This window comes from Octodon degus, unplaced genomic scaffold, assembly GCF_000260255.1.
Source record: "Octodon degus isolate 3935 unplaced genomic scaffold, OctDeg1.0 scaffold00108, whole genome shotgun sequence".
Taxonomy (NCBI): domain Eukaryota; kingdom Metazoa; phylum Chordata; class Mammalia; order Rodentia; family Octodontidae; genus Octodon; species Octodon degus.
The window spans coordinates 4,129,358-4,151,673 of record NW_004524684.1 but is presented as its reverse complement, the minus strand read 5'-3'; the positions used below and the strand labels follow the sequence as shown (position 1 = coordinate 4,151,673).

General features: G+C 46.4%; 1 protein-coding gene and 1 long non-coding RNA gene across 2 annotated transcripts in view; one reads left to right on the top strand and one right to left on the bottom strand.

The window, feature by feature from the left end:
• The first annotated feature begins 515 nt into the window (after positions 1-515).
• LOC111818943 lies at positions 516-8,532 on the top strand. Its single transcript, XR_002822805.1, has 3 exons — positions 516-621; positions 848-878; positions 8,259-8,532. It is a non-coding gene; the product is annotated as an uncharacterized LOC111818943 (long non-coding RNA).
• An 11,347-nt stretch (positions 8,533-19,879) lies between these two features.
• The window catches only part of Gnai1 (G protein subunit alpha i1), an 80,737-nt gene continuing 78,300 nt past the window's right edge, over positions 19,880-22,316 (bottom strand). The window contains exon 8 of the mRNA XM_004639252.2: positions 19,880-21,915. Within this exon, the coding sequence (XP_004639309.1) occupies positions 21,725-21,915 (191 nt within the window). The 3' untranslated portion in view covers positions 19,880-21,724. The remainder of the gene's footprint in view (positions 21,916-22,316) is intronic.

The following is a 22,316-nucleotide window of genomic DNA, read 5'->3' as shown; positions in this document are numbered from 1 at the left end:
CAGGGTTTCTCCTAACCCTGAAACTCCTCCAGTGCTGCCTGTGGTTCAAACTGTTTTCTCTGTACAATTCTGCTTTTCATCTCTAATCCAACCAGGCAGGGAGGGGCTTCGTGGTGAAATAGGGGTTCAAGCAGCATGGCGCTGGGCCTTGTGGCACCCCTGCCCTTGACTGTCACTTTTTGCTCTCTTTTTCTTGAAGGAGAAACAGAGGAAGGGAAAGGGAAGATTGAAAATAAAAAAATATGAGAGGTAAAAGTACAGGCAAGAGAGAACCAGAGAGAGAAGCAAGGGAGGAGACAAGCAAGAAGACGCTGATGAACTGAGAAACAAACACTTCCTGTAATCTTGGGCAATGGTTTATGGGTCGAAGGATTCGCTACAGCTGCCCGAGTACAGGCTGTTCTCTCAGACGTCATGGCTTGGGCTGCCCCCATCATTCCTGTCGTCCAGTGCTGAGCAGATAGAAAGCAACTTGCCCTGAGTTCTGCCTGCATTCCTAGGCAGAGCCACGACCCTGCTGATGGCCAGGCCAGGTCGGGCCAGGACAGGCCAGACCCAAGCCCCAGCAGAGCTGCATCTGCTCTCCCAGGGAATCGCTTTGGGAGCAGGCCCTGGCTGGAGGTCGGTGCAGCCCAAGGGGAGCCTCATCCTTGTCTCGGTCTCAGCTGAAGTCCTTCCCTGCCTCCCTCCCTCCTTTCCTCTGTCCCTGGCTCCCTGCCCCCCTCCCTCTCTCCCTTCCCTCCTCCTTCCCTCGCTTCCTGCCTCCCATGCTTACATCTCGGCCCCTTTCATGCCCTCTCCTCTCTCCAACCCTCAGAACTCGTTCTTTGTTCTCGCACCTTTCCAGCTCCTACGAGCCCCACTCCATGAAGCAAAAGGTACTTTAATTCTTTCTAACTGCAAGTTTCCTTTGTAGGCAGGTCTCTGTCAGTGCCAAGTCTTCCCAGGACTTACAAGGGACGGACACAGTTCTAGGCCTGGAAAAACTAACCATCAAAGGGCAGAGTCACACTGTGCTTGTGCCAGGTGGCACCTTGAGCCTCACCGTGAACTGGTTCTGGGAGGTATAACATGCACCCAAAATGAAGGGAAGCAAAGCAAGTGCTGTGCCTGGGGCGAGGCAGCCAACACCGACGGCCTCTGAATTCTGAGTCCTGTCCCAGATGTGTACCAGGGCACAGTGTGTCCAGTACCAAGCTCAGTGAGGTTCCAGGGAGAGGAGTACCAAGGTCTGAGGCCTTACAGCCCAGCCCTGGAACAGGACAGCAAGCTGGTGAGGCTGATGCAGTAGAGTGCACGGTGACTTCCTTGCCTCCCAGGGCCAAGTCTCCCAGCACCGCTCCTCCGGCAGAGCCCTTCTGGAAGACGCAGACCTGTGAGGACCAGAGGTTGTGCCTCGGGGCTCCGCTGCTATTGTCCTAAACCTCTGCACTGCCTGCTTCCTCTTTTCTTCTCGGGATACTCTGAGTATCTTATCCATTGTAGCTGCTACAAAATACTACAAACTCAGGGATATATATACACAAAGGTATATGCACTTCACTGTCCTAGAGCTTCAGAGTCCAAGATCAAGGATCAGAAACTTGGGATCCTGGTGGCAGCTCCCTCGGCCACAGTGCTGTCTCTCTCTCACTCCTGTTGACTGAGGAAGGGCACAGCAAGGAGACTCTCTCTGGGGACTCTTTCACAAAGGCAGATTCCCAGCCCCAGACACTGAGACTCCACTTTTACTGCTGAGTCACCTTGCAAAGGCCCCAGTTTTTAATACTGTCACCTTGGGCATCAGGGTTCCAGGGTGGGCCATAGGCGCTTGGATGCCACCCCAAGCTTCATCACTTTTCCTGAGAATCCTATTGCACTTACTTGAGAGTCCTTGCTCCACATTCTCCAAGTAAATGCCCTCTCCCCACATCCAATCACTTCATTTCATCTGTCCTTTTCCTTCTCTGCTCCTTTCTGGTCTTAGCAAAAGAAGCAGCTCTCCCTTCTTCTTCTGCCAGTTCTTAGATTACCTTCCTTGTCTGCTTCTCTGAGACTGAGAATTAGTCCTGCAGCCTCTCTGCCCAGCACCCACACTATCTTTCAAGCAGAGAGAAGAACATGTGGACTTATGACACGCCGCGGCCGTGCAGGACAGGGAGGCCCACCAACCTGAAGTGGTGGCGTCCCCACACCACATCTTACACCTGCCTAATCCTTCCTCTCTGCACCGTCTCTCTGCACTAAGTAGCAGTCATTTTCATCACAGCCTCGGCTTACACCTCATCCAAATCCCAAGGCGATGTGGCTGGCTCACACCTTGAACCCTGCAGATGGATACGGCTGACTCTGTAGATGCACTCCAGCCAAAAGCGAGGCTCCTGCCTTCCTTACAACCAAATTAAAGTGCCCCGAGTCTCATAGAATCTAAAGATTTTGTAAGTGTTGCTGCATCTAATTCTCACAAAAATACTACGAGGAAGGAAATGCGGGCCATTGCTGGAGAAGGAGGCAAAGAGGTTCACAGCTTGTCCGAGGACTCACGAGTCCAGTTCCTAAGAGCTAAAGGGTTTGTTTCACCCCAGAGTCAGACTTGAGCACACATAGGAGCCGCATCCTATGCCACTCCCCTGTGCTTAGCAGCGCCTCCTCCTCACTATGTCCCCTGAACCCTCGATACCCAGAAGGGCAGACTTGGCTTCTGGGTGTGTGAACCTCTGTCTGGCCCGAGCGCAGGACCTAGAGCAGCACAGTGTGTGGGTCAGTCAGTGCCTGGAAGCGACAAAAATACTCTTATTGCAACTTTAAGTCAAAGTACTACAATGACCCTCATTTTGTTAAAACGTTTTTTATTTGTTTATTTGGTAAGGGCCTCACTATGCAGCCTGGACTCATAGTGATCCTCCTGTCTCAGCTTTCCCAGTGTTGGGACCATAGGCATGTACCACCATGTCTGGTTCTGGGGCTGGCATGGCCTACAGTACTAGGGATCAAACTCAGAACCTTGTGCTTGCCAGGCAGGCGCTTGGACTGCCCAGCTATCTCTCCAGTTCCCCACTTTTTTTTTATTGGAACCAGGGATTGAACTCAGGCCCCTGCGCTTTCCAGGCAAGCACGTATTCCACTGAACCATCTCCCTGCCCCGTCCCAATTTTAATAGCTAAATAACAAAACTTTTCCTGCCCACTGAGGACAATAAACAGCTGTCTACACAGGTGCACGCTGTAGGTAGGCTGCACTGCTGGTGCTAGCATTGGCTGTGTTTCCTCCACTGCACTGCACAAGCAGATGTAACGCCTGATGGGTGAGCTTTGGCTGGATTCCCCCTGCGGGATGGAAGATGGGGAGGCAGAGCAGGCAGCTCCCTGTGCTCTCCGTGCGCAGCAAACACTTCTCACATAAGCCATGAAAAAGTCCACTGCAGTCACAGTAAAGGCTGTGTTCCTGCACAGGGGCTGTGGGCTGCACTTTTAGGAGCTGGCTGAAGGTCAGGGGTGGGAGGACAGAGCTGGAGTGGGTGCAGAACACAGACGTGGGTGATTCTGTGCAGATTTCAGACCCCAGCACCATGCTAGGGAAGCCAGTCGGGAGGCAGGATGTGCAGTCAGGCCAAACCAGACGGAGCAGACAGAGGAAAGTATGCAAACTTTGAACGCGATTCTGTGGCACTAGTGTTTCTGGCAATGTAGATAACTGTGGGTGAGAGAGCGGAGGAAAGGGTTCTCTGGATTCTGGATAACGTCTGTGAGGCTGTCAGTGAGGCTGGGAGAGGAGTTTGTGTTTGAGAAGGCAGTTTCCATTTTACCATGTTGAGCTTGGCCATGGCCTCTGTGAAGGTGCACCAGGCCAGACAACTTTAGGATGAAAGCACTGTGGAGATACCAGCCCTAAGGATCAGGAGGAGCAGCATCCTGGATGGAGACCAAGGGAACCCTCATCTCAGGAACCCATGGAATGAGGGGACCTGAGGTACCCCATGAAAAGATAGCAGAGGCATTGGCCCCATAGTCTGTTGTTTCCATTTAATTTACAAAGTTCAGCTACAGCATGGGGCTTTCTGGTAGACTTTCAAGAATGCAACCAAGCGGCCATCCTTGTTGTGGCTGCTGTGCCTGACCAAACATTTGCCAGGGGACACAAACCAGGTGGCGGGCCCCTGCTATCCCCTCTTTCCCATTCCTGTAAGAAGTAGGGTGAGGTGCAGTTCCAGTTCATGTGTGAGAGGCCGAAGGACAGTGGTGTCCGTTGCTGGTCTCTCCTTGGGGCACTGTGGACTCTCTTGCTGTCTCTCATGATCTGAGGGATCCTGACCGTCCAGATGTTGCACAATTGATTCGATGAGACACACAAGCAGCAAGCGTGGGTTGGAGGCTCAGTACATCCATGCAGGCTTCAGCAAGAGAGTGAGTCTTACCAACGCCTCTGCAAACAGGCATCTAGAGACCCACTGATCTCAGGCGCATCAGCACAGTACCTCCTCTGCCAAATCGAGGACCAGTACTGCACAGTACCCTTTCCAGTGGAGAGAGAGAGAGAGAGGATGGATCTTCATCACATGTGGTACATGTTACAGAGCTGTTCAGAGTCTGATTCACCAAGTGCCATGGGACACCATCATCTGTAGGCAAGAACAAGTCCAGGCTGTATGCAGCCAGTCTTGGCATTCAGAACCTGTACCAGGGACTCTCTGTCGGTGGGACTCACTGTGGTGAGAGGAGACAGCTTGTCACTGTCCAGCAGCCACAGCCAGGAGTGTGTGCTCCTGAGTTGTGGAGTAACTGCATAGTTAGGCCTGCTGAATTGCCTGTGGGCAGCTCCAACTCTGAGGGTGGGGCCCCCACTGCAGTCCAGGGGACACCTGGGCTTGTGCAGGACCATCTGAGGGAGGACAGCCAGATGCACTCCAAGAGCAGGTCACCCAGCCCTCAGCATCTTCTGGAGGGATCTGAGCTTTTCCCTCAGCCCTGTCCCGCAGGCTCATCATGGGAGGTATTTAAGGCACTGCAGAGAAGGGAAAGGGCAGGCAGCACAATGGCAGGGGTCTCTGGCACAGGAGAGTCCTTGAGAGAGGAGGAATCCCAGCAATGGCAGAGGCCCTGGTGGCGGACCCAGTCGGGGCACTTGACTTAGGGACAGAAGTCAGTATTTGGGGACAAATTTGAGTTTGTCTTGAGAGGTTTCCTGCCTCATACTCCTGGGGCCCTGGAGGACACCAAAGGACTCACTGTGACCGTCACACCCTGCACAACCCTGAAGTGACCGCCTGGGAGATGGAATCTGTGATTCAAAATACAGCCAAAGTTCCAGCATGAGAAGGCACTGCCATGAGTGTGGGTGCAGCCTCAGAGGGACCCCAGGGGCTCAGAGACATTGACTCAAACCTGTGCTTCTCACAGTCTTCAGGGGCTCCAGAATCAACACCTTAACGTGGGAGTGGTGCCGATTCTCATGAATGTTCCCACGAAGGGAGCTGGTGTTTGTCGTCTGTACTTCTGGACTCTGAAGGTCTGGAGTGTCCAGTTCCCACAAATAGTATCACTGCACTTAGGTGGCTTTTCCAGTCTGCCCTGCCACACTGGAAGCCCTTGCTATGGACCTGCTTAGAGACACCCTTCCCACACAAAGCCTCAGAACAAAATTCATAGCCTCCCCCTTTTGAGTTTCCCAATGTAGGGATGGGCTGTACAGTTTTTATTTTGGTCTTCTATATAAAAACTATTTTTGGGTTATATTTGAAGAATTACAACTCCTGTGTTCTCTTGAATCATGATATTCCACATTGCCTTAGTTTTAATGTTATGTTCCCATGGATTGCATATTTATAATGAGCATTTGCATACCGACATTTAATGAATGCGTTATATACATGTATGCAAGCATTATGCGGGAATAGATGTATAATGTACACCCTGAGTACTGGAAGATGTCTTTGATGGTATAATGCAACGCCACATTTTCACGAGGCAGTGTCTTCCTTCCTCAGCATACATTGTTGCGGGTTTCTGATTTAAAATGCAGCTGTGAGGACAACTACAGCCAGAGAGTCCCTGCAAATGGGCAAATAACTAGATTTCCTTCACCCCATATGTAACATTTAAATTATAAATCCTTTACATTTGTAAAGTACAAGGCCAACTGAAAACATTTTGGTGGAACTAAAGCTAAAAAATGAAAAGCAAACCTGTTCTTATCCTCCCTCTTCCCAGCAGTGCTCCCCTCCAGAGTTGGATGCACACCCCCACAGGCAGTTTTGAATTGTATAAAATGCGATGGTACCATATGGATTATAATGACATGTGCTCACTCGCTACATCAATCACGTACGCCCTGCCCTTCCAGTTTTGTTTGGGTCTTTAATATTAAAAAGGCTCAGATTCTAATATGGCTCTACGTACATTTATTATCTCGTGACTTCTTTTCCCAGGTATTTCTAAGTGCTTAAGTAGAAGCTAGGATGTGTTTAGATATTTTGGCAACAAGGGACATCTATTTAACTTATTGAAAGCAAGGAATATTGCTTTTTTATCTACCTAAAAATCCAACTAAGACAAGGATTCAAGAGAAAATTGAACAGAACCCAATGTTTGGAAGTCCTGCTCTGTGTCAAATGATTATCTGGTTGCCCTGAGTTACTGCAATCACGGATGGCTTCAGTGTCCCAGCTTAGTGTCATTTGTTTTAGACCGGGGACACTCTCTGTTTCCATTCAACCTGATTTTAAACGCGGTCCCCATGCGCTGCTCGCCTGGCAGAGGCAGGAGGGCGAATTAGGGTGCAGGAGATTTTTTGCTCACCCTCCAGTGCATTCTAATGAGAGGCAAGCTCTTTCGGTATTGTTTTCCTACTTTCATCCACGTACTGTAAACTTCGTATTTCTTTCTACTAAAAGTAGTTGAAGTAGGACCCTAACCTTAGCCTACCTTAGATGTCGGAATTGGGTTCTACTTCCATATCAAATACTTAAAACATCAGAAAGTTAGAGCTGGTGATAAAGCTCAGCACTGTAAGTGCCTGCCTGGCAAGTGCAAGGTCCTGAGTTCAGTACATAGTACTGAAAGAAAAAATCCGAAAGTTAATATCCACAAGTATCTTGTTTTAATCAGAATTCTTCTGCGACGAAAGACCTGAGCCAGTAGAGTTTTAAGGAAAAGGGTATTTCTTTTGCACACAGCTTCAAGAAGTCAGGGGCTATGACTGGCAGAACTGAACAGTGCCCCCTGTGGTGGGTGCAGGAAGCTGCTCAGTTCCTCCAAGAAGCAAAGGAAAAGACAGAAAGAGGCCAGGGCCCATGACGTCACTTCCCCCCACAAGGGCCACTGAAGTTTCTGCCGCTTCCCTTAGATTAGGGACTGAGCCTTCAACACATGGGCTTTTGGGGACGTTCGAAATCCAAACTATAGCAATTCCATTTTATCTGAACATGTAATTTTAACGAGGAATATTCTTTTCCATTGAAAATGCAATCTCTTTCTAATATATTAATGGCAAATTCGATTACATGTTTATAATCAGTCAACCTTCCTAATATGGTTTTGATTTCAAACACGTCCTCTTAACCTATGAATGAGTAACGAAGCACGACGTGTGTGCTAGGCCCGCAGCTAGGCCCCTGCTCACCTGGAAACTCACCGCTTCGCGTTGGGGTTTGGTAATTGGGTCTCAGCAGGGGGTCAAGTACTCCGTGATTTCCGGTAAGTAATGATTTACAAAAGCACTTTTGCATGATTAAAAAAATCAACAGTTATTCTTCTAGAGCAGCGATGGCAAACCCAAGCCAAATCCCCCTTATTTATTGAAGTGCCTACTCTGCAAGTAAACCTGAATACTGAGGTTTTAGTTTAGATAAAACAATTTATATATCAACATCTTTTTTTCTCAAAAGAAAAACAGACAGCAGGCGGGCCATAGGTTGGGGGCTCTCAAAAGCCTTAGTTTCGTCCAGCTGTTATGCAGCTTCTTTCAGTTCTCTATTACCCTGAAGTGTTGGAGATGCCCTGGCTAAACTATGAGACCTTCCAGCACACACTCTGACTGGGGCTGCAGCAAGCCCGTTTGTGCTTTAGAACCAGAGCTTTGGCAAGTGCAAATACCACGTCACTGACGAAGGCAGCATCAGGAAACCTGAGGTAAAGATGAGATGTTGCAGCTACTGAGAACTGCTTCTAAGTTAGTTCTTTTTCTGGTTGATGACTTAATCTGGGATGAGCAGTCAGAAGTGGTGGATTTTCCTGTTGGTCTCTCAAGTTGCTCTCAAAACTTTATTTTTTCGACTCTTTCAGCCAGTGGAGCATTCCATGCTGGTGACAAGGAGAGGACAAGGTCACGCCTCACCTGTCACAGCCCAGGAAAGCTACGTCAGGTAGCCTCAGGGCTCAGCACAGACGCCACCTGTTTAGCCAGATTTTTCCTAATTGGGGAAGAATCAACTGCTTCTTTAATTTCTAAAGCGCATTATCTATCTTGGTGTTTTCATTTTAGATTTATGGTTTCTGTGATGTTTGACATCAGCATGTATGTTTAGAAATAAAATATAGAGTGGTCATTACGTCTCTGGCTCTTAAGCAGAATTCATTTTGTCACTGGAACACATCGGACTGGTGGCAAGTCAGAAATGTCTATACAATGTGGCGGAAACATGCCAAGCTTGCCTCACAGCTGTGTTTGGTAAATCACATAGCGTGGAAACGCCTTGCTCTCCCCCGATTCCCTCAGCAGGAAGCCTGAAAAGTGTTCTGTGAATCAGAATAAAATACTTGAAAAGAAGGTGCTCTGTCATAGAGTGTATTTTGAGGAAATTCTTCACAGCCATATATGTACTTGTTGTATTTCTAATAAAATAAAAGTGCTTCGCAGTTGCTTAGTCTTTGCACAACACAGGTGTGAAGCTAAAAAGAGTCCACACAGCTCAGTGAATGAAACAATAAAACAAGGACACTTAACTCCTGCAGCAGCAATGACGTCAGTATTTCCTGAACTGTTCATTTCCGAGATGCCTCCTTCCGGGTGTGGCCAGCTTGCAGCCTGCAGGCCGCTTGGCCTGTGCTATGGTTCACAGTGCAGTGAAGAATTATAGGAAAGAGGAGGTGCTGTTGCTGGCGTACACCAACTACATGGTTATACGTTGCCTAAGTGGCCAGGACAACTCCCATTCACTGCGTGACTCTGGAGACCGCCTTGATCCAGTGTGGCCTCCCCCAGGCTGTCCTCTGGCCAGGGACCCTGCTCAGTGACATCCTCAGTGTGACAAAGTGCTGATGTTGTTTCTGCAGAGTGTGAACTCCAGAAGTAGAAGCAGCTGGGTCTGGGTTTCTGAGTGGACCCCCTGGTCTCACCAAACCCCAGGCACACACACCTACCCAACGAGAATGGTTTCTGGGACCCCCCTCCAGATCCACTGTGAAGCGTGTGCTCTGAGTAAGTGTGCATCTACCTCTAGGTACAATAGCTGGATGTGTGTACAGCAATAGACCATAGGATATGAGTGTTTTGACTTGTAAAGACTGACAATGAATAAAGATAACAATTTCAGGGGAAAATATTGGAGTTTGACTGAAAGAAAGGCAGAAAAGTCAAAGCTCTCCCCAAAACCCAAAAGGACCTGAGGAGAATCACACAGACGTTACTGAGTCTTGGAACTTGGGACTTAGATTATAGCGCATAAGAGAAGCGCACCCACTTCACTTCCGAGTGAGGAGGCAGTGGGAGCGGAAGCCTGAGGGAGTGCCTGCGCTCACGTGTGCATTTAGGGTTCAGGACTTACTGGGGGTGCGTGGACATCAGTACCTGATGGCTGGACAGGCAGAGAGGTGCTGTCTCTGGGGCCCAACTGGAACTTGGAGCCTGCTCTGCTCAAGCTCCTGTTGCTCCAAAACAAGTTCTCCAAACAGGTGAACACACTTAGCGCCAAGCTCTAAGTTCCCTCGGAAGAGGGACTTTCTGGGTTCTTAATTCTAGAACTTTCTAAATGTCCATTCTGGCACAGAGGGACAATGTTTAATTCCATAAATAGGAAGAGGAACAAGAGGTAGAGGGAGGGCAGAGGGAGGACAGAAGGAGGGGAGGGAGGGGAACATGAAAAGAATTGAGATGTGTTACGAACATGCTCCAACTCTACACGATGAATGTGATCATGTACTGCAAACAAGGGCAAATCAGCCTATGTGTAAGCCCCCCAATCTCTCTCTCCTCTCTCTCTCTCTCTCTCTCTCTCTCTCTCTCTCTCTCTCGCTGCCTGTGTGTGGTACAACCACCACTTCCACTATAGAGCTTCTCCCCCGGTGTCTGGTGGGCCTTTCAGTCATGACACTTGAACACCGCCTCAGACACAGGGCCAGACCCAGGCTTGGAGCAGCTCATCACAGTAACACAGTCCATAAGCGAGACTGCAATCATCCAAGCAGCGGGTGTGTAACCCAGGTAGGACCTGCCTAGTCCTTCATAAGGTCAGCCAGATACTGACCAAGACAGAGGCTCTTCTGCTCTTGTTCCCAAGCTCAGAATGGAGCTGGGGAGGCCATTTTCTGTACCTATGGAGAAAAATCATGTGTACAAATAAAATTAGTGCAAAGCAAACAGAAAAGGCAAGGTCCAGAAAGACAGCGATACAGTACAGTGACTTTGTCAGAAACCTTGGAAACAAAATATGTTCCGTGTCTACCCCAGATTTGGGATTTTCAGTGACAAGTTGATATTTTTTTACTCGCTTATTTGCTTACTTATTTAAGCTAGCTTGGGTATGCATTCTGTTTCCTTCACTGCGAGTATGACTCACACCTTGAAAAGGCTACCTTTCTTTTGGCCAAGGGAGGCCCAAAAGGATGTTTCCTAGGGGTCTCCAGGGGCCCATGAGACAGCAGAGGCACATCCAGGAAGAGCGAGCCACCAATGTGCAGAGCCAACAGGGCTCCCGCAAAAGCAGCAGGAACCTTCACGTCCATTTGCACTCATGGGAGGAACAGCAATAAACTACGGGCAAAACTACTGGAAGGAGGGGCTGGAAATGGAATTTGAATCACAGGCGCTTTCGTAGACGTGAAAGTAAGGACGTAAGATCAATGAGAAATATTTCATAATTCACCCTAGCAAATGTTAGGCTTTCTAGTAAAGGGAGGTCCTCACAGTTACTTCCAGCACTGCTGTTAAGCTAGCTTGCCCGAGCCTGCGGTTACCCGGATGTGAGATACAGTGGCTCAGGACTTGGGAGGGAAGGTGGGAGGCCAGTAAACTGTGGCCCATTCCCAAGGCTTTAAGAGTTGTGAGAAGTCAGATTGCTTACTAGTAAGAGGGATGGGTTAGGGTGCAGCCTAGCAGAGAAGTCTGATACAGATTCATTATGAAATCAGTGGTGAGAGGAAGCTTCTTCCATGACTTCCTCGGATGAACGTATATCCCCTCTCTTGCTTGTGAAGACAGCCACACCTCTACATCCCCATCAGTTGCTTGAGCTTTCACATCCCCTTCTAAAGCATGGGATTCCCTAACTCGATTGTAGATGCTCCCCACTTACACCTCAACTCCCTCCACGTCAGCCAAGAGCTAGAGCACTAATGTGGTATGAAGGAGATTATATTGCTTTGGAGCTCCAGAGAGGAGAGAAACTGCAGTCATTCGGTCTGCAGCACGCCTGACTCGGCTGTGCTGTCCCACAGACGCTCCTCACCCCATACCACTCCCCCCGGGGGCAAAGGTGTGGCAGCCCTTCTTCACCTTTGAGGTTACAGATCTTAGGCAAATATTTATCTCACAAATTGCTCTCCAAACAAGACATGGGGCTGGACTGGCTGGGTCGGAGCTCAAGCTGACTTACATGGAAACAAGACAGATATTTTCTTAGAGGGTGAACTCAAAATTACACAAACTCAGCGTCCTGTCATCCGACCACGGCGCAAACTTTGCCATCCTGCTGAAAAGCCAGGCACAATCACGTGTTCTCGAAGATGTAAATAAACTGCAAGTTTCATAACATGCGGGATGGAGTGTCAATCACCATTCTTACGTAGAGAACCAATTTTATATCTAGCAAAGTCAAGGTGGGAATAATTTTGTGCTTCATAACTCCTCACTCTAGCTCGCTGCTTAGAATGAACACGTTCAGGCAATTTTGGGCCAAGAAGGAGAAAAGATCAAAGTGCCTAGAAATAGAAAAGAACTGCCTAAATAAATTATAACAGAACCCTAGACTGAAGTGATAAATAAATGAAGAGCAATGCACGGTGACAGGCGTAGATCTTACCAAAAAATGTCAAGCAACTAGAACATCCAGTCAGAGCATAATTCTTAAAGTTTAAGGGTATGTATCTACAGTTCAGGACAATGAAGTGCATAAAGGATGTGCGCACTGAGAAAACACAAGGGCACAACATACATGAACTGCAGGGTCCTGGTCAGCTGTGCACAGATGAAAGGAAGTGTGGTTGGGGACAGATGGATAAATATACACATGCATACGCAAGGACTGTGACCAGACACAGTGTGCACACACACAGCCACCCACACACGGGTGCTACTCACAAGGACTTACGTGGGCTTCTTAATTATCTATGTGCAAACACGTTGGTCCGTCTTCTTGGCACCATCATTCTGTCTGCACATATTTGTGTGTGTGTGTGTGTGTGTGTGTGTGCGCGCGCGCGCTCGCACGCACGTGCACATGCACATGTGTTGTCAGAGGGGAACATCCTTGGCTTGCTCTTTTCACCTTGCTGAAACAATGTATTCAACATCTAAAGTTGAAGGGGGAAGGTTTGCTTGTCTCTTGATTTGTAACAGTTTCAGTCTATATACAGCTTGGTTCAGGGCAGGGTAGCATGGCAGACAGGCACTGTGGAGAAGATACAGGTCACGGGTGACAGAGGGCAGCAAAAGCAACAAGCGGTGATGCAGCGCTTTCTAGTCCTTACAGCCATGCAGGCTACTCAGGGCGGGGAGCGCTCACATCCTCCTTCTTGGTGCCCTCGAGCCCAGCACTACACCAGGAACAGATCTCCGTGTCACACACTGTAGGTGCAGCCAGCCATGAAAGAGCCTTGCCTTGAGGGCATAAGGCTTCGGGGCTCCAGAGACACAGCCAGAGCAGGTTATTTGGATATTTAGTGTACGAGTTCCCCCAAAGAATGGATTGCATAGAAAAGTCACATGATGAAACCCTTATCGAGAACTTTTGCTAGCCCCTCCCCTGTTAACAGATCATAGCTCCACCCACACCAGTGACATCTTTGCCTGTCCAAACTCTTAAACATTATGCTTGCATTGCGTGCCCTGATGCTTTATCTAAACCTGCTTCAATTTTTTATGAAGTAAAATTATTGTGACTTGTGACTATAGGATTCAACATAACTAATGGAATTAGTGTTGGTCCAGTCTGGTAAAGAACCCAAAACATGGCAGAATTGCAACTGTTAAAAAAGGAAGAAAACTGTTTATAAAGAAAATGATAGATTCAGGGATAAATCATTAATAACCATAATTACATGTAGTATTATGCAGAAACCTGGTAAGCACTCAAATATAGTTTCAGAAACAACTATAGCATTTGCTGATAGCCACATATAAAGACAATCACATTGATCCCTTTTTACAAGTAATACAGAAAGAGTCAACTTAGAGCACATTTGAAATTATAATTTAAATCTCCTTAAATATAGATAGCCCAATTATTTTGAGAATTTTAGGTTCTATATGTCAAGCAAACACTTAGTCTTAACTTTATGTATTATTATTATGGATTTTTCTCCTTATTTGAAGAAAGCTTAGCTTGCAACCCATTCATGGGCAGCCGCTTCAGGTAGCTTTCTCGTCCTGGTTCTCTACTTTAAATGTGCATCTAAACAGCCGCACTCAGGCTTGAGCCCTTTTTACCAGTGACTCAAGGCATCTCTGATTCTGTCTTGGAAGCTGCCGTCAGCAGGATTAGCTGTGATCCTCAGACTGCTCAAGTATGTAATCCTTCAGCGTGAACAGGACAGCTCTGGGTCCCAAACAGTACCCTTGCTGGCAAAGTAAGGAGCGTGACAAATGCCCAAGGCAGATTGAAAAGTGATGTTCAATGATGTCCCTGTCCTCCTTAGTAGCCACGGCTGTTACTTTACAGGGCAGAGGGGACTTTAGAGATGTGGTCTGAGTTAAGGATCATAATATAGGAGATTATCCTCGATTATATTCATGGGTCCCAGGTAATGCCACAAGCCCTTATGAGAGGGAGCCAGAAGCAGAACAGGGCTACAGCCCAAAGGACTGAAGCAGCCACAGAGGCCGGAGGCTGGGAACAGCGGGAGAGGTCAGGGACAAGGGACTTGGACAAACTCCAGAAAAAAGGAAAACAGGAAAAATCAGATTTCCCCCCAGGAGACTCAAAATGATGTGAAGTCTATCCATGGGCCTGATTGAGACCTTTGATCTCCAGACTCTAAATGAGTACATTTGCCTCACTCTAAGCAACTGGCTTTGTGACAGTTAGTTACAAAAGCAATGGGAAACAAACAACCTCTTCTCTGGAGTTCATCTGCTTTCTCCTTGGCAAGCATGTCCTGCTGGTGTCAGGAGGAGCTGGGCTGGTGAAAGGGAAGGCTTTCCCTCCCTCCGTGCACCTCCAAGGCCGGGGGTCAGTTCTAAGACTTCCTCCTTGCCACACTTCGCTGCCAGCCTGGTCTCATGCCAGGCTGTTCCTACTTACAGCAAATCCAGCCCAATCCCAGCATGGTGCGATGGAAACAGCAATACCAGGGCTGCACTGGGAGCACAGAGATGGCTCCCCACGTGGATGTCTACACAGCACCTCCTTCAGTCACCATCGTTCACATCACTTCTACCATTCACATTTATAATCATCAACACGAAATTTAAATGAACTAAGGTTTCCATCACACTGCATGTTGGGCATATTATGCGACTCACATCATTTAATCCTGAACAACAACAGGGTGCTGCTGCTGTCCTCATTTTACAGACACATTTTTGAGGCACGGAGAGGTCTGGCACCATGCTCAAACACACATACCGGGAGGCAGCAGGGCTGGGGTTCAGTTTCAGACAGATTTCCAATTTTGTGAGTATTGCTGTTACGTTTCTTCAAGTAGGATTTTCATAGAAGGTGTTTGGCAGCATATGGAGGCCCAGACAGCGAGGCTCACATGCTTCCACCCCTACATTCCTGGGCAAAAGCACTCGGGACTCACATAACAAATAACAATGCCAGCGTAACAGTCTGTGCTTTGTCCAAACCTCTGTGACACACAAGATTCGAAAGAAAGAAAAACCATCCACACAAATTGTCCTTGGGCTTTTCAGTCCTAAATTAAAACTATTAGAACTGATGCAGGAAAGTAAGTCATTGGAAGAGGCAGGCATGTTTCTGAAGTTGCCTTTTAAGTAGAGTTTAAGCGCCTATAAGTGGCGTTGGCAGCTTCATTTTCCTTAACAACTCAAATGCTTTCCAACTGTCCTCAATAGCAGTGAAATAGAAAGAGCACTTTTGGCCAGACTTATGCAGGAGTTAACATTTCAGTAGAAAAGACATCATTTACACGGCTTCTGAAATGAACAATCTGCTAACCTTGAGACAAATGCAAACAGGTCTAGCTAGGCCTACCTGCTCCAGCAAAGGCGTGAACTGGACAACGGCCAACTCGATTATCCACATTCTCACAGCACTGGAAATTACAGGCTGATGGGGCAAAGCCGGCCTCGAAAAGCCATGAAGTAGGTTGCTGCTGCTTCTTTTCCGTGCAGAGCGATATTTCCCATGTTGAAGTAAACATAAGTGCCTCCTCCTAACTTAGTGGTACCAGAGACAAAGTAGAGGCGATGACAGGCCTTATATAGGCCTAATGATTTGATAAAGAAAGAAGTAACATTTTACACATTAGAGTCTATAAAACAATATGGTTATGTAGTTACTTAAGTCTTAATGTCTTTATTAGACATAATTATTTAATCCAGTGGCAAGCACATTAATATATGAGCTATACATTTTCTTCAGCACTATCAGAACTCAAGCAGAGTTAATTATTTGAGCAGTTCCAAACTTTTAAGACATTACACCTTTATAAAGGATAATACTTTCACCTAATTATAAGTGAATTATTCACATATTCTAATGTAGTTAAATTTATTGGATGGACATTGAGGTGAGAAGAAAGTTATGAGCATTTGTATGGGGAGTTTTGTCTTTCTGTACATAAATGTATTCTAAGTATACCAAAAGGTAAGTATGCTAAATGCCTCTACATGAATAGCACCTCTTCTCTTCCTACCAATAAATCAAGTCATGAGAGAACCCTGAGCACCTAGTAGTCATCCTTTGTACGGAGAAGCAGGCATAATTTCATGGATCCTTACAGAATAAACTGTTTGCAGGCCAAAAGTCAAAATAAACATCCATGGCCAGGGAACTCAATTCCTGGTGGACTCAGGTTCCACAGAGCATCCGAATCCTGCCCCTCCCCCCCAGTTCCTGGGAGTTACTCTTTATGGAAACGTGGGCAGCTTTTTTCATGCATGACTGTGCCCAGCCCAGTCCTGTGGGAGGTGTGGAGGAAGACAGGAATTTGGCTGGGGGAATTGAAACATTAAACACACGCGCACACATGCGCACACACACACACACACACACCCCAAATAACAACATTTAAAAAAACCCAACAACCTGATCTTGTGATTTAGCTATGGAACAAGAAGAACTGGCTTTGTAAACCAGGGCTTAGGAACTTTCCAGTACCCCATGGGCCTACTCCCAGTGCAAGATCAGCACTGAAAACAAGGTTACTTCTCATTCCGAAGCTCACTTCAGGAGTCCCGATATTCATATTTAGATCTGGGGCTTTTATCTCAGCTGACATATTTAAATGTGCAAGCAGGGAGGTTTCCCACTCCCCTGGAGCAAAGGCCATACTGCATCAATCCAAACCCTGTCACTTACAAATGGAACAGTCCCACCTTCCACTAAGGTAACCCACTTTCCAAACAAGTCACTAACTTGTTGACTTACTCCAAGGACCAAGACCAGACCAAACATATTCAAAAATTGATCTTTTAACCTTGTGCCTCCATCTTTAAAACTTGAAAACTTTTCCATGCAGATAGAAGTGTGGAAGGGAAAAAAATATGTTCCACTTTTCAGAAAGAAATATAATGTAATTCATGTGAATAATCATGTTATCTTCCAGTAGCTGTGTATTAAAACTGTAATAAGAAACACGTGGAGTTTTAAAAATACATTTAAATTAACCCAGTACAAAAATGGTATCAGCTGAATAAGTATGTGCATGCATGTGTTTCTGAATTCTAGTTGCTGTCACTGTAGTTTGTAAGTGTTCACACCTGTCTTTCACTACTACAGGACTTTCATAGCTATTGACACGCTCATTTGCACCACACATAAATATTAACACAATCACATTTACTGTACTGTGAAGCAACCCACCCCAGGAAGGACAACTTTAGGCTATGAGATTCTGAAGACAGGACTAACAAATGACATCATTCTGTATTTCACTGCCACATCTGCCACTTCAGTAGGTAGCAAATTTGGTGCAAAATACTACTCCCTCCCAATCAGATCTGTGTTGTTTGAACTAGGCACCTAGAAGCTGGAGGCGTGCATGGGGGGGTGTTCCCCAGAGGAAAGGATTCTTCAACCTGGCTCCAACTTCTCCATTCTGCTTCAGCCGTACGAAGCCTTTAGTAGACATTAGATTAGACAGTTCCTTCGTTTTGAGGAAAAGAGATGCACAGTTAAAATTAATTTGCAGTTCAATAGGCAGCTTGGGAGTACACGGCGTGCCCAGTCCTACACCAGGACTGCTGCCTTATGAACGGGGGCATTAGGAAAAGCTGTCGCGTCCGGAAAGCTAGTTCCTTACTTTGGTGGTGAGGGCAACGCATTACGCTGCCCTGAATGTGGAGGAGAAAGCTCTGCACAGGCTGCACTGCTGAGCTTCCTGTTGGGCCGGCCAAAGCCCGACAATCTAATATTCTGCTGAATTTAACGAAAATTAAAGGCAGAGTTGTTTGGAAGTAGCTTTGACTTCACTCTATTTTGATTTCCAAAAGTTGGGCAATGATCATATTCTGTGACACTTCCAGAGCCAATAATTACAACTCAATCATTCATAACAGAAAATTATAGGTAATGTCTAATTGGCACAGTGGTTTATTTTGAAGGTCGGCTTTCTTGTAGAATTGCAAATATTTGGCAGCTTAGTAAAAATTAACTGCAAAGTAGTAGACCTGATTTATCAGAGACAAAATACTGGTAAGATAGTACACAAACATTGTTTTTACACATGAACACAGTTTTAAGAAACCTTTCATCTTAGTGCTTTCTGCCATTTGAACAGTTACCTCAGAATGGGTAGTTTGTAAAGTGCGCGATCCTTAGTGCTCCAGGCTGGGAAGTCCAAGTCACACCAGGGAGCAGGGCCAGGGCTGACTTCGGTCTCTTCCTCTGTTAACAAAGCCACAGGCCACCCCCAGGACCCTCACCCTCATGACACCTACCAATCCCAACTAATCAACACTATTGGTGTACAAATCTGGGCACTGATTTGGTTTCCAAAACGTGGGTCTTGCGGTAAACACAGCAGACCACAGCAGCACGCAAGGAGACCGCAGGCACGGGGAGCCCTTCAGTGCCTAGCTTTGGAGGGTGCCACCCCCACCTCAAGGACATCTTCTGAGGGTACTGCTACCCCATCAGGAAGAAATGGCAACTGCATTTCTAAAAGTGGCTAAGATAGTTCTTGCTGAGATTGGTCTTCTACGAAAGCTTCCCTCCACACGGGTCTCATTCTTTTTTTTTTTTTTAATTTTTATTTATGTGTGTGTGTGAGTGTGTGTGTGTGTGGCCAGCTCAGCCCACCAGGGGGCGGGGCTGGCTGGCATGTGGTGCTGGCGGATTGAACCGCGGTCCCTGTGCTTTGCTAAGCTTGTTCTAATTAGGTGCTTTAGACCACTGAGCCATCTCACCAGCCCCGACACACGGGTCTCATTCTTAATCTAGCAGTGTCTGCAGAGCCACCTTTTTGAGGTGACTGTGTTTCCATCCACGGGTGGAGGCCCAGACAGTAGGCAGTAGTGTCAGGATGGAGGTGGACGTGCTCGGCTGCGTCCAGGGCCCTCAGCAAGGCGCATGGCGCCCTACGCAGCCCCAGCTCAAGCCTCGGCCTCTCTGGACACCAGCCATTCCCCATGTACGCATGTCCAGGTGTCTCCAGCCTGGATGGCACATGTTGTGCAACTTGTGATGTAATGTAATGTAAAAAAAAAAAAAAAAGAAATCCAAGGGAATAAAGGCAATCACAACAAACACAAAAGCAAGCCATTATTGATTACAGAAAAAATGCCTGGGAACCAGGCCAGTGGAGTTGTGAAATTTAAAGTTCTTGCTAGAAATGCATTTTAGCTGCTAAGAGGATTTCAAAAGCAAGTAGAAAAGAAAATTTCTCCATCGAATTTCCAAACAAAACCTCTGCCATGGTTCTGGCTATAGTAAGTAACAGAAGTACCCTGAAGCCGGAATAGTCTTCTCATCTTGTTCTCACCATCAGCATCAGAGCTCAGAAGCTTTAACTCTAAGGATGAACGCAACTGTTTCACTTGAGGCCCCCCATCCTGTCCACAGCACGAGCTGACATGGCAGAGTGCAGCGGGCGGCTCCAGGAGAATGGGGCAGAAAGGGGTAGTTTGGAGCACACAGTGGAGCAGGGCACAGACCCTCAGAAAGGGCTATAGAGCTAGCAGGTCCAAAGCGCAGCTCATCTTCACATGAGAAAACGTGAGGCCCAGGCAACTCGAGCTCCCGAGATACGTGAAATGTGAGATGTGCTTCCCGTGAAAGGGTACATGGAGACCAACGCGTGGCTGCTCACGCAGCAAGGTGAAATGGGTGAAGCCGACAGCTTGGTAAAATTTTAAAAATTTAAATTTATTAGGATTCATTAGTAACACAATTACACAGAAGAAGTTCAGGAATTCACCAATGATGGCCACCAATGTGTGCTTCTTTGTGGCTTTTTCCACCTTATTTCTCATTCACATGTATTCATATCATAGTTAAATTTCACACAGAGCTCACGACGCAGTCCGGGCAGATCTCCCACCAGCAAAATGAATGAATGTAGATCTCTCATGAAAGGCACATAAAGAATCTAACTAACACAGCTAAATAATCTGGTAACTCGGAATTTCTTCACTTTGCAAAAAAGACAAGAAAAAAGAAAAAAGCCCCCAAACGAACAGCTGTGAAGGTAGTTTATGGCTACCCACACGCACGGACACACGGACACCAGACAAACGCACACAGGATTTTGGGAACTACTTAGCACGGAAGCTTACTATAAGACTCAGATTTTCAGAAGAAGTAAGAAAAGGGAAACAAGGTGGGGAATACTGATCATTTTGTTAAAACAAGGTCAAAGAGACGTGGTGAATAAGCAAAAGACAAATGAAGCCATCGAAGCGGAGTAGCTGATATATAACACTTATTTGCACAAACAAACACTCACTGACTTTGTTAAGTACTATTACTCATGTTCTATATGTAGCTGTCCACTTAACTCTCAAAAACAACAGAATAATTTAAAAAGAAAATATGAATTCAAGCAAAGGCAAGGAGAATTGAATATCTAAGGGAAACAAATTTAACATAATTAAATTCCAAACTGGCTACATAGATGAATTCAACGCTTGCGTAACACCAGCAAGAGAGAACCAAAGAGCTTTCGTGGTATCCTCCAAACAAGGCGCCCTCACATATACTAAGTACAAGGGATTTCCCAAAGGAAATACACAAATGAATGTCTCAAAATTCATTATGCTAAAATTTTTGTACCCACAAAAATCCTTCCAACATCTACCCAAACATAGTTACAAATAAAAATGTAGTTGTTTAAATTGTATAAAAGTAATCTGGCATCACCTTTAAGGCAATGCACAATACTGTATATTAAAATTCAAAAGTGAAAACAAACCAAATACAAATTAAATATTTGTAAGATTGTACCGTTTCAAAAATCTCAAATTTTAGTTTTTCAAAGCAAATCTAATGTAGAATCAGAGCAGCATGCACTCTTTAAAGAAAAATTAAAATGCATATAATTTTAAAATTATTGATCCCAAGGCAAGTATATTCATCCTCTCTAAGAGCATTTCAATAAAACACTAAATTTAAAGAACAAATCATGGTATTAAAATAGTCTGTGCAATGTTTGTACAAATAACATTTTTATGAATATAAGTCTACATATAATCCAAGGGAAGGGCTGTGACATTTCCTAATGTGAATTACCTAATACTTTACAGGACACAAATTTAAATAAAGCTTTTAAGACTGGCAAACACATCATAGTCTGTCATTCGGTACAGGGTACTTAACAGGTATACTATCTCCAAAGCCATTGCCCCAGAGCTGTAAGTGGCACTCATAAAACCGAAAAGTCACGTGGAAAGTTAGTCATAGACGCGCTGTCCACACAGCTGCATATTTACACATACAGAGACATGACCCACACCCTAGAGTCCAGCCTCAACACGACCCCCTTCCCTTTCTCGCAGCAGGACACCCCCTTGGCATCTAAGAAAGGTCCTCCTGCGACCCTTAGCTAAAGACACAGGACAGAAGGACTTTGGTCGGGTCCCAGTGCGTGTGCCACATGCTACGTTCTGTGTCACTGCCACACTCCAGCCTAGAGAGACCCACAGGAAGAACCCATTTGGCTTGAAAAACGCACTGTACCATGAACTGCAAAACTTAGAAGAGACCACAGTCTTTTAGGTTGTTTTTTATGATGACATCGGTCACAGCGTCAAACACGAACTGCACGTTCTTGGTGTCAGTAGCACAGGTGAAGTGGGTGTATATTTCCTTTGTGTCTTTTCTCTTATTGAGGTCCTCAAACTGACACTGAATATATGCAGCTGCCTCTTCGTATGTGTTGGATCCTGAGGAGGGAAAAGAGAGAAAATGTAAGCTGAGGAGTTTAAGCACATATGCTGCTAAGCAAAACAGACCTTCAAATACTGAAGGCAGCTTTGTGCAGGTAAAACATATGGGGCCCCTCACTGGATTTCCGAGAGGGTGAAGGAAGTGATTTCCTCTGCGTGAATTTACGCAGTGACAATCACCTCTGAAAGGTCACACTTTATCTTAAAACTGAAACACTTCTTTGTACAACTTTCCACATTTGCCTGCTCTGGATTCCTCCCGAAATCTCCACGAGACACCCTCTTTGCCTCTGCCCCACCCTCCACGCGCCAGGCCGCAATTCCCCAGCCCCCTGTGGTGGGCCGAGAGCGTTGGATGCATGCGGGTCTGTGGTTTTCATCCCCCTTCTTGTGCACAC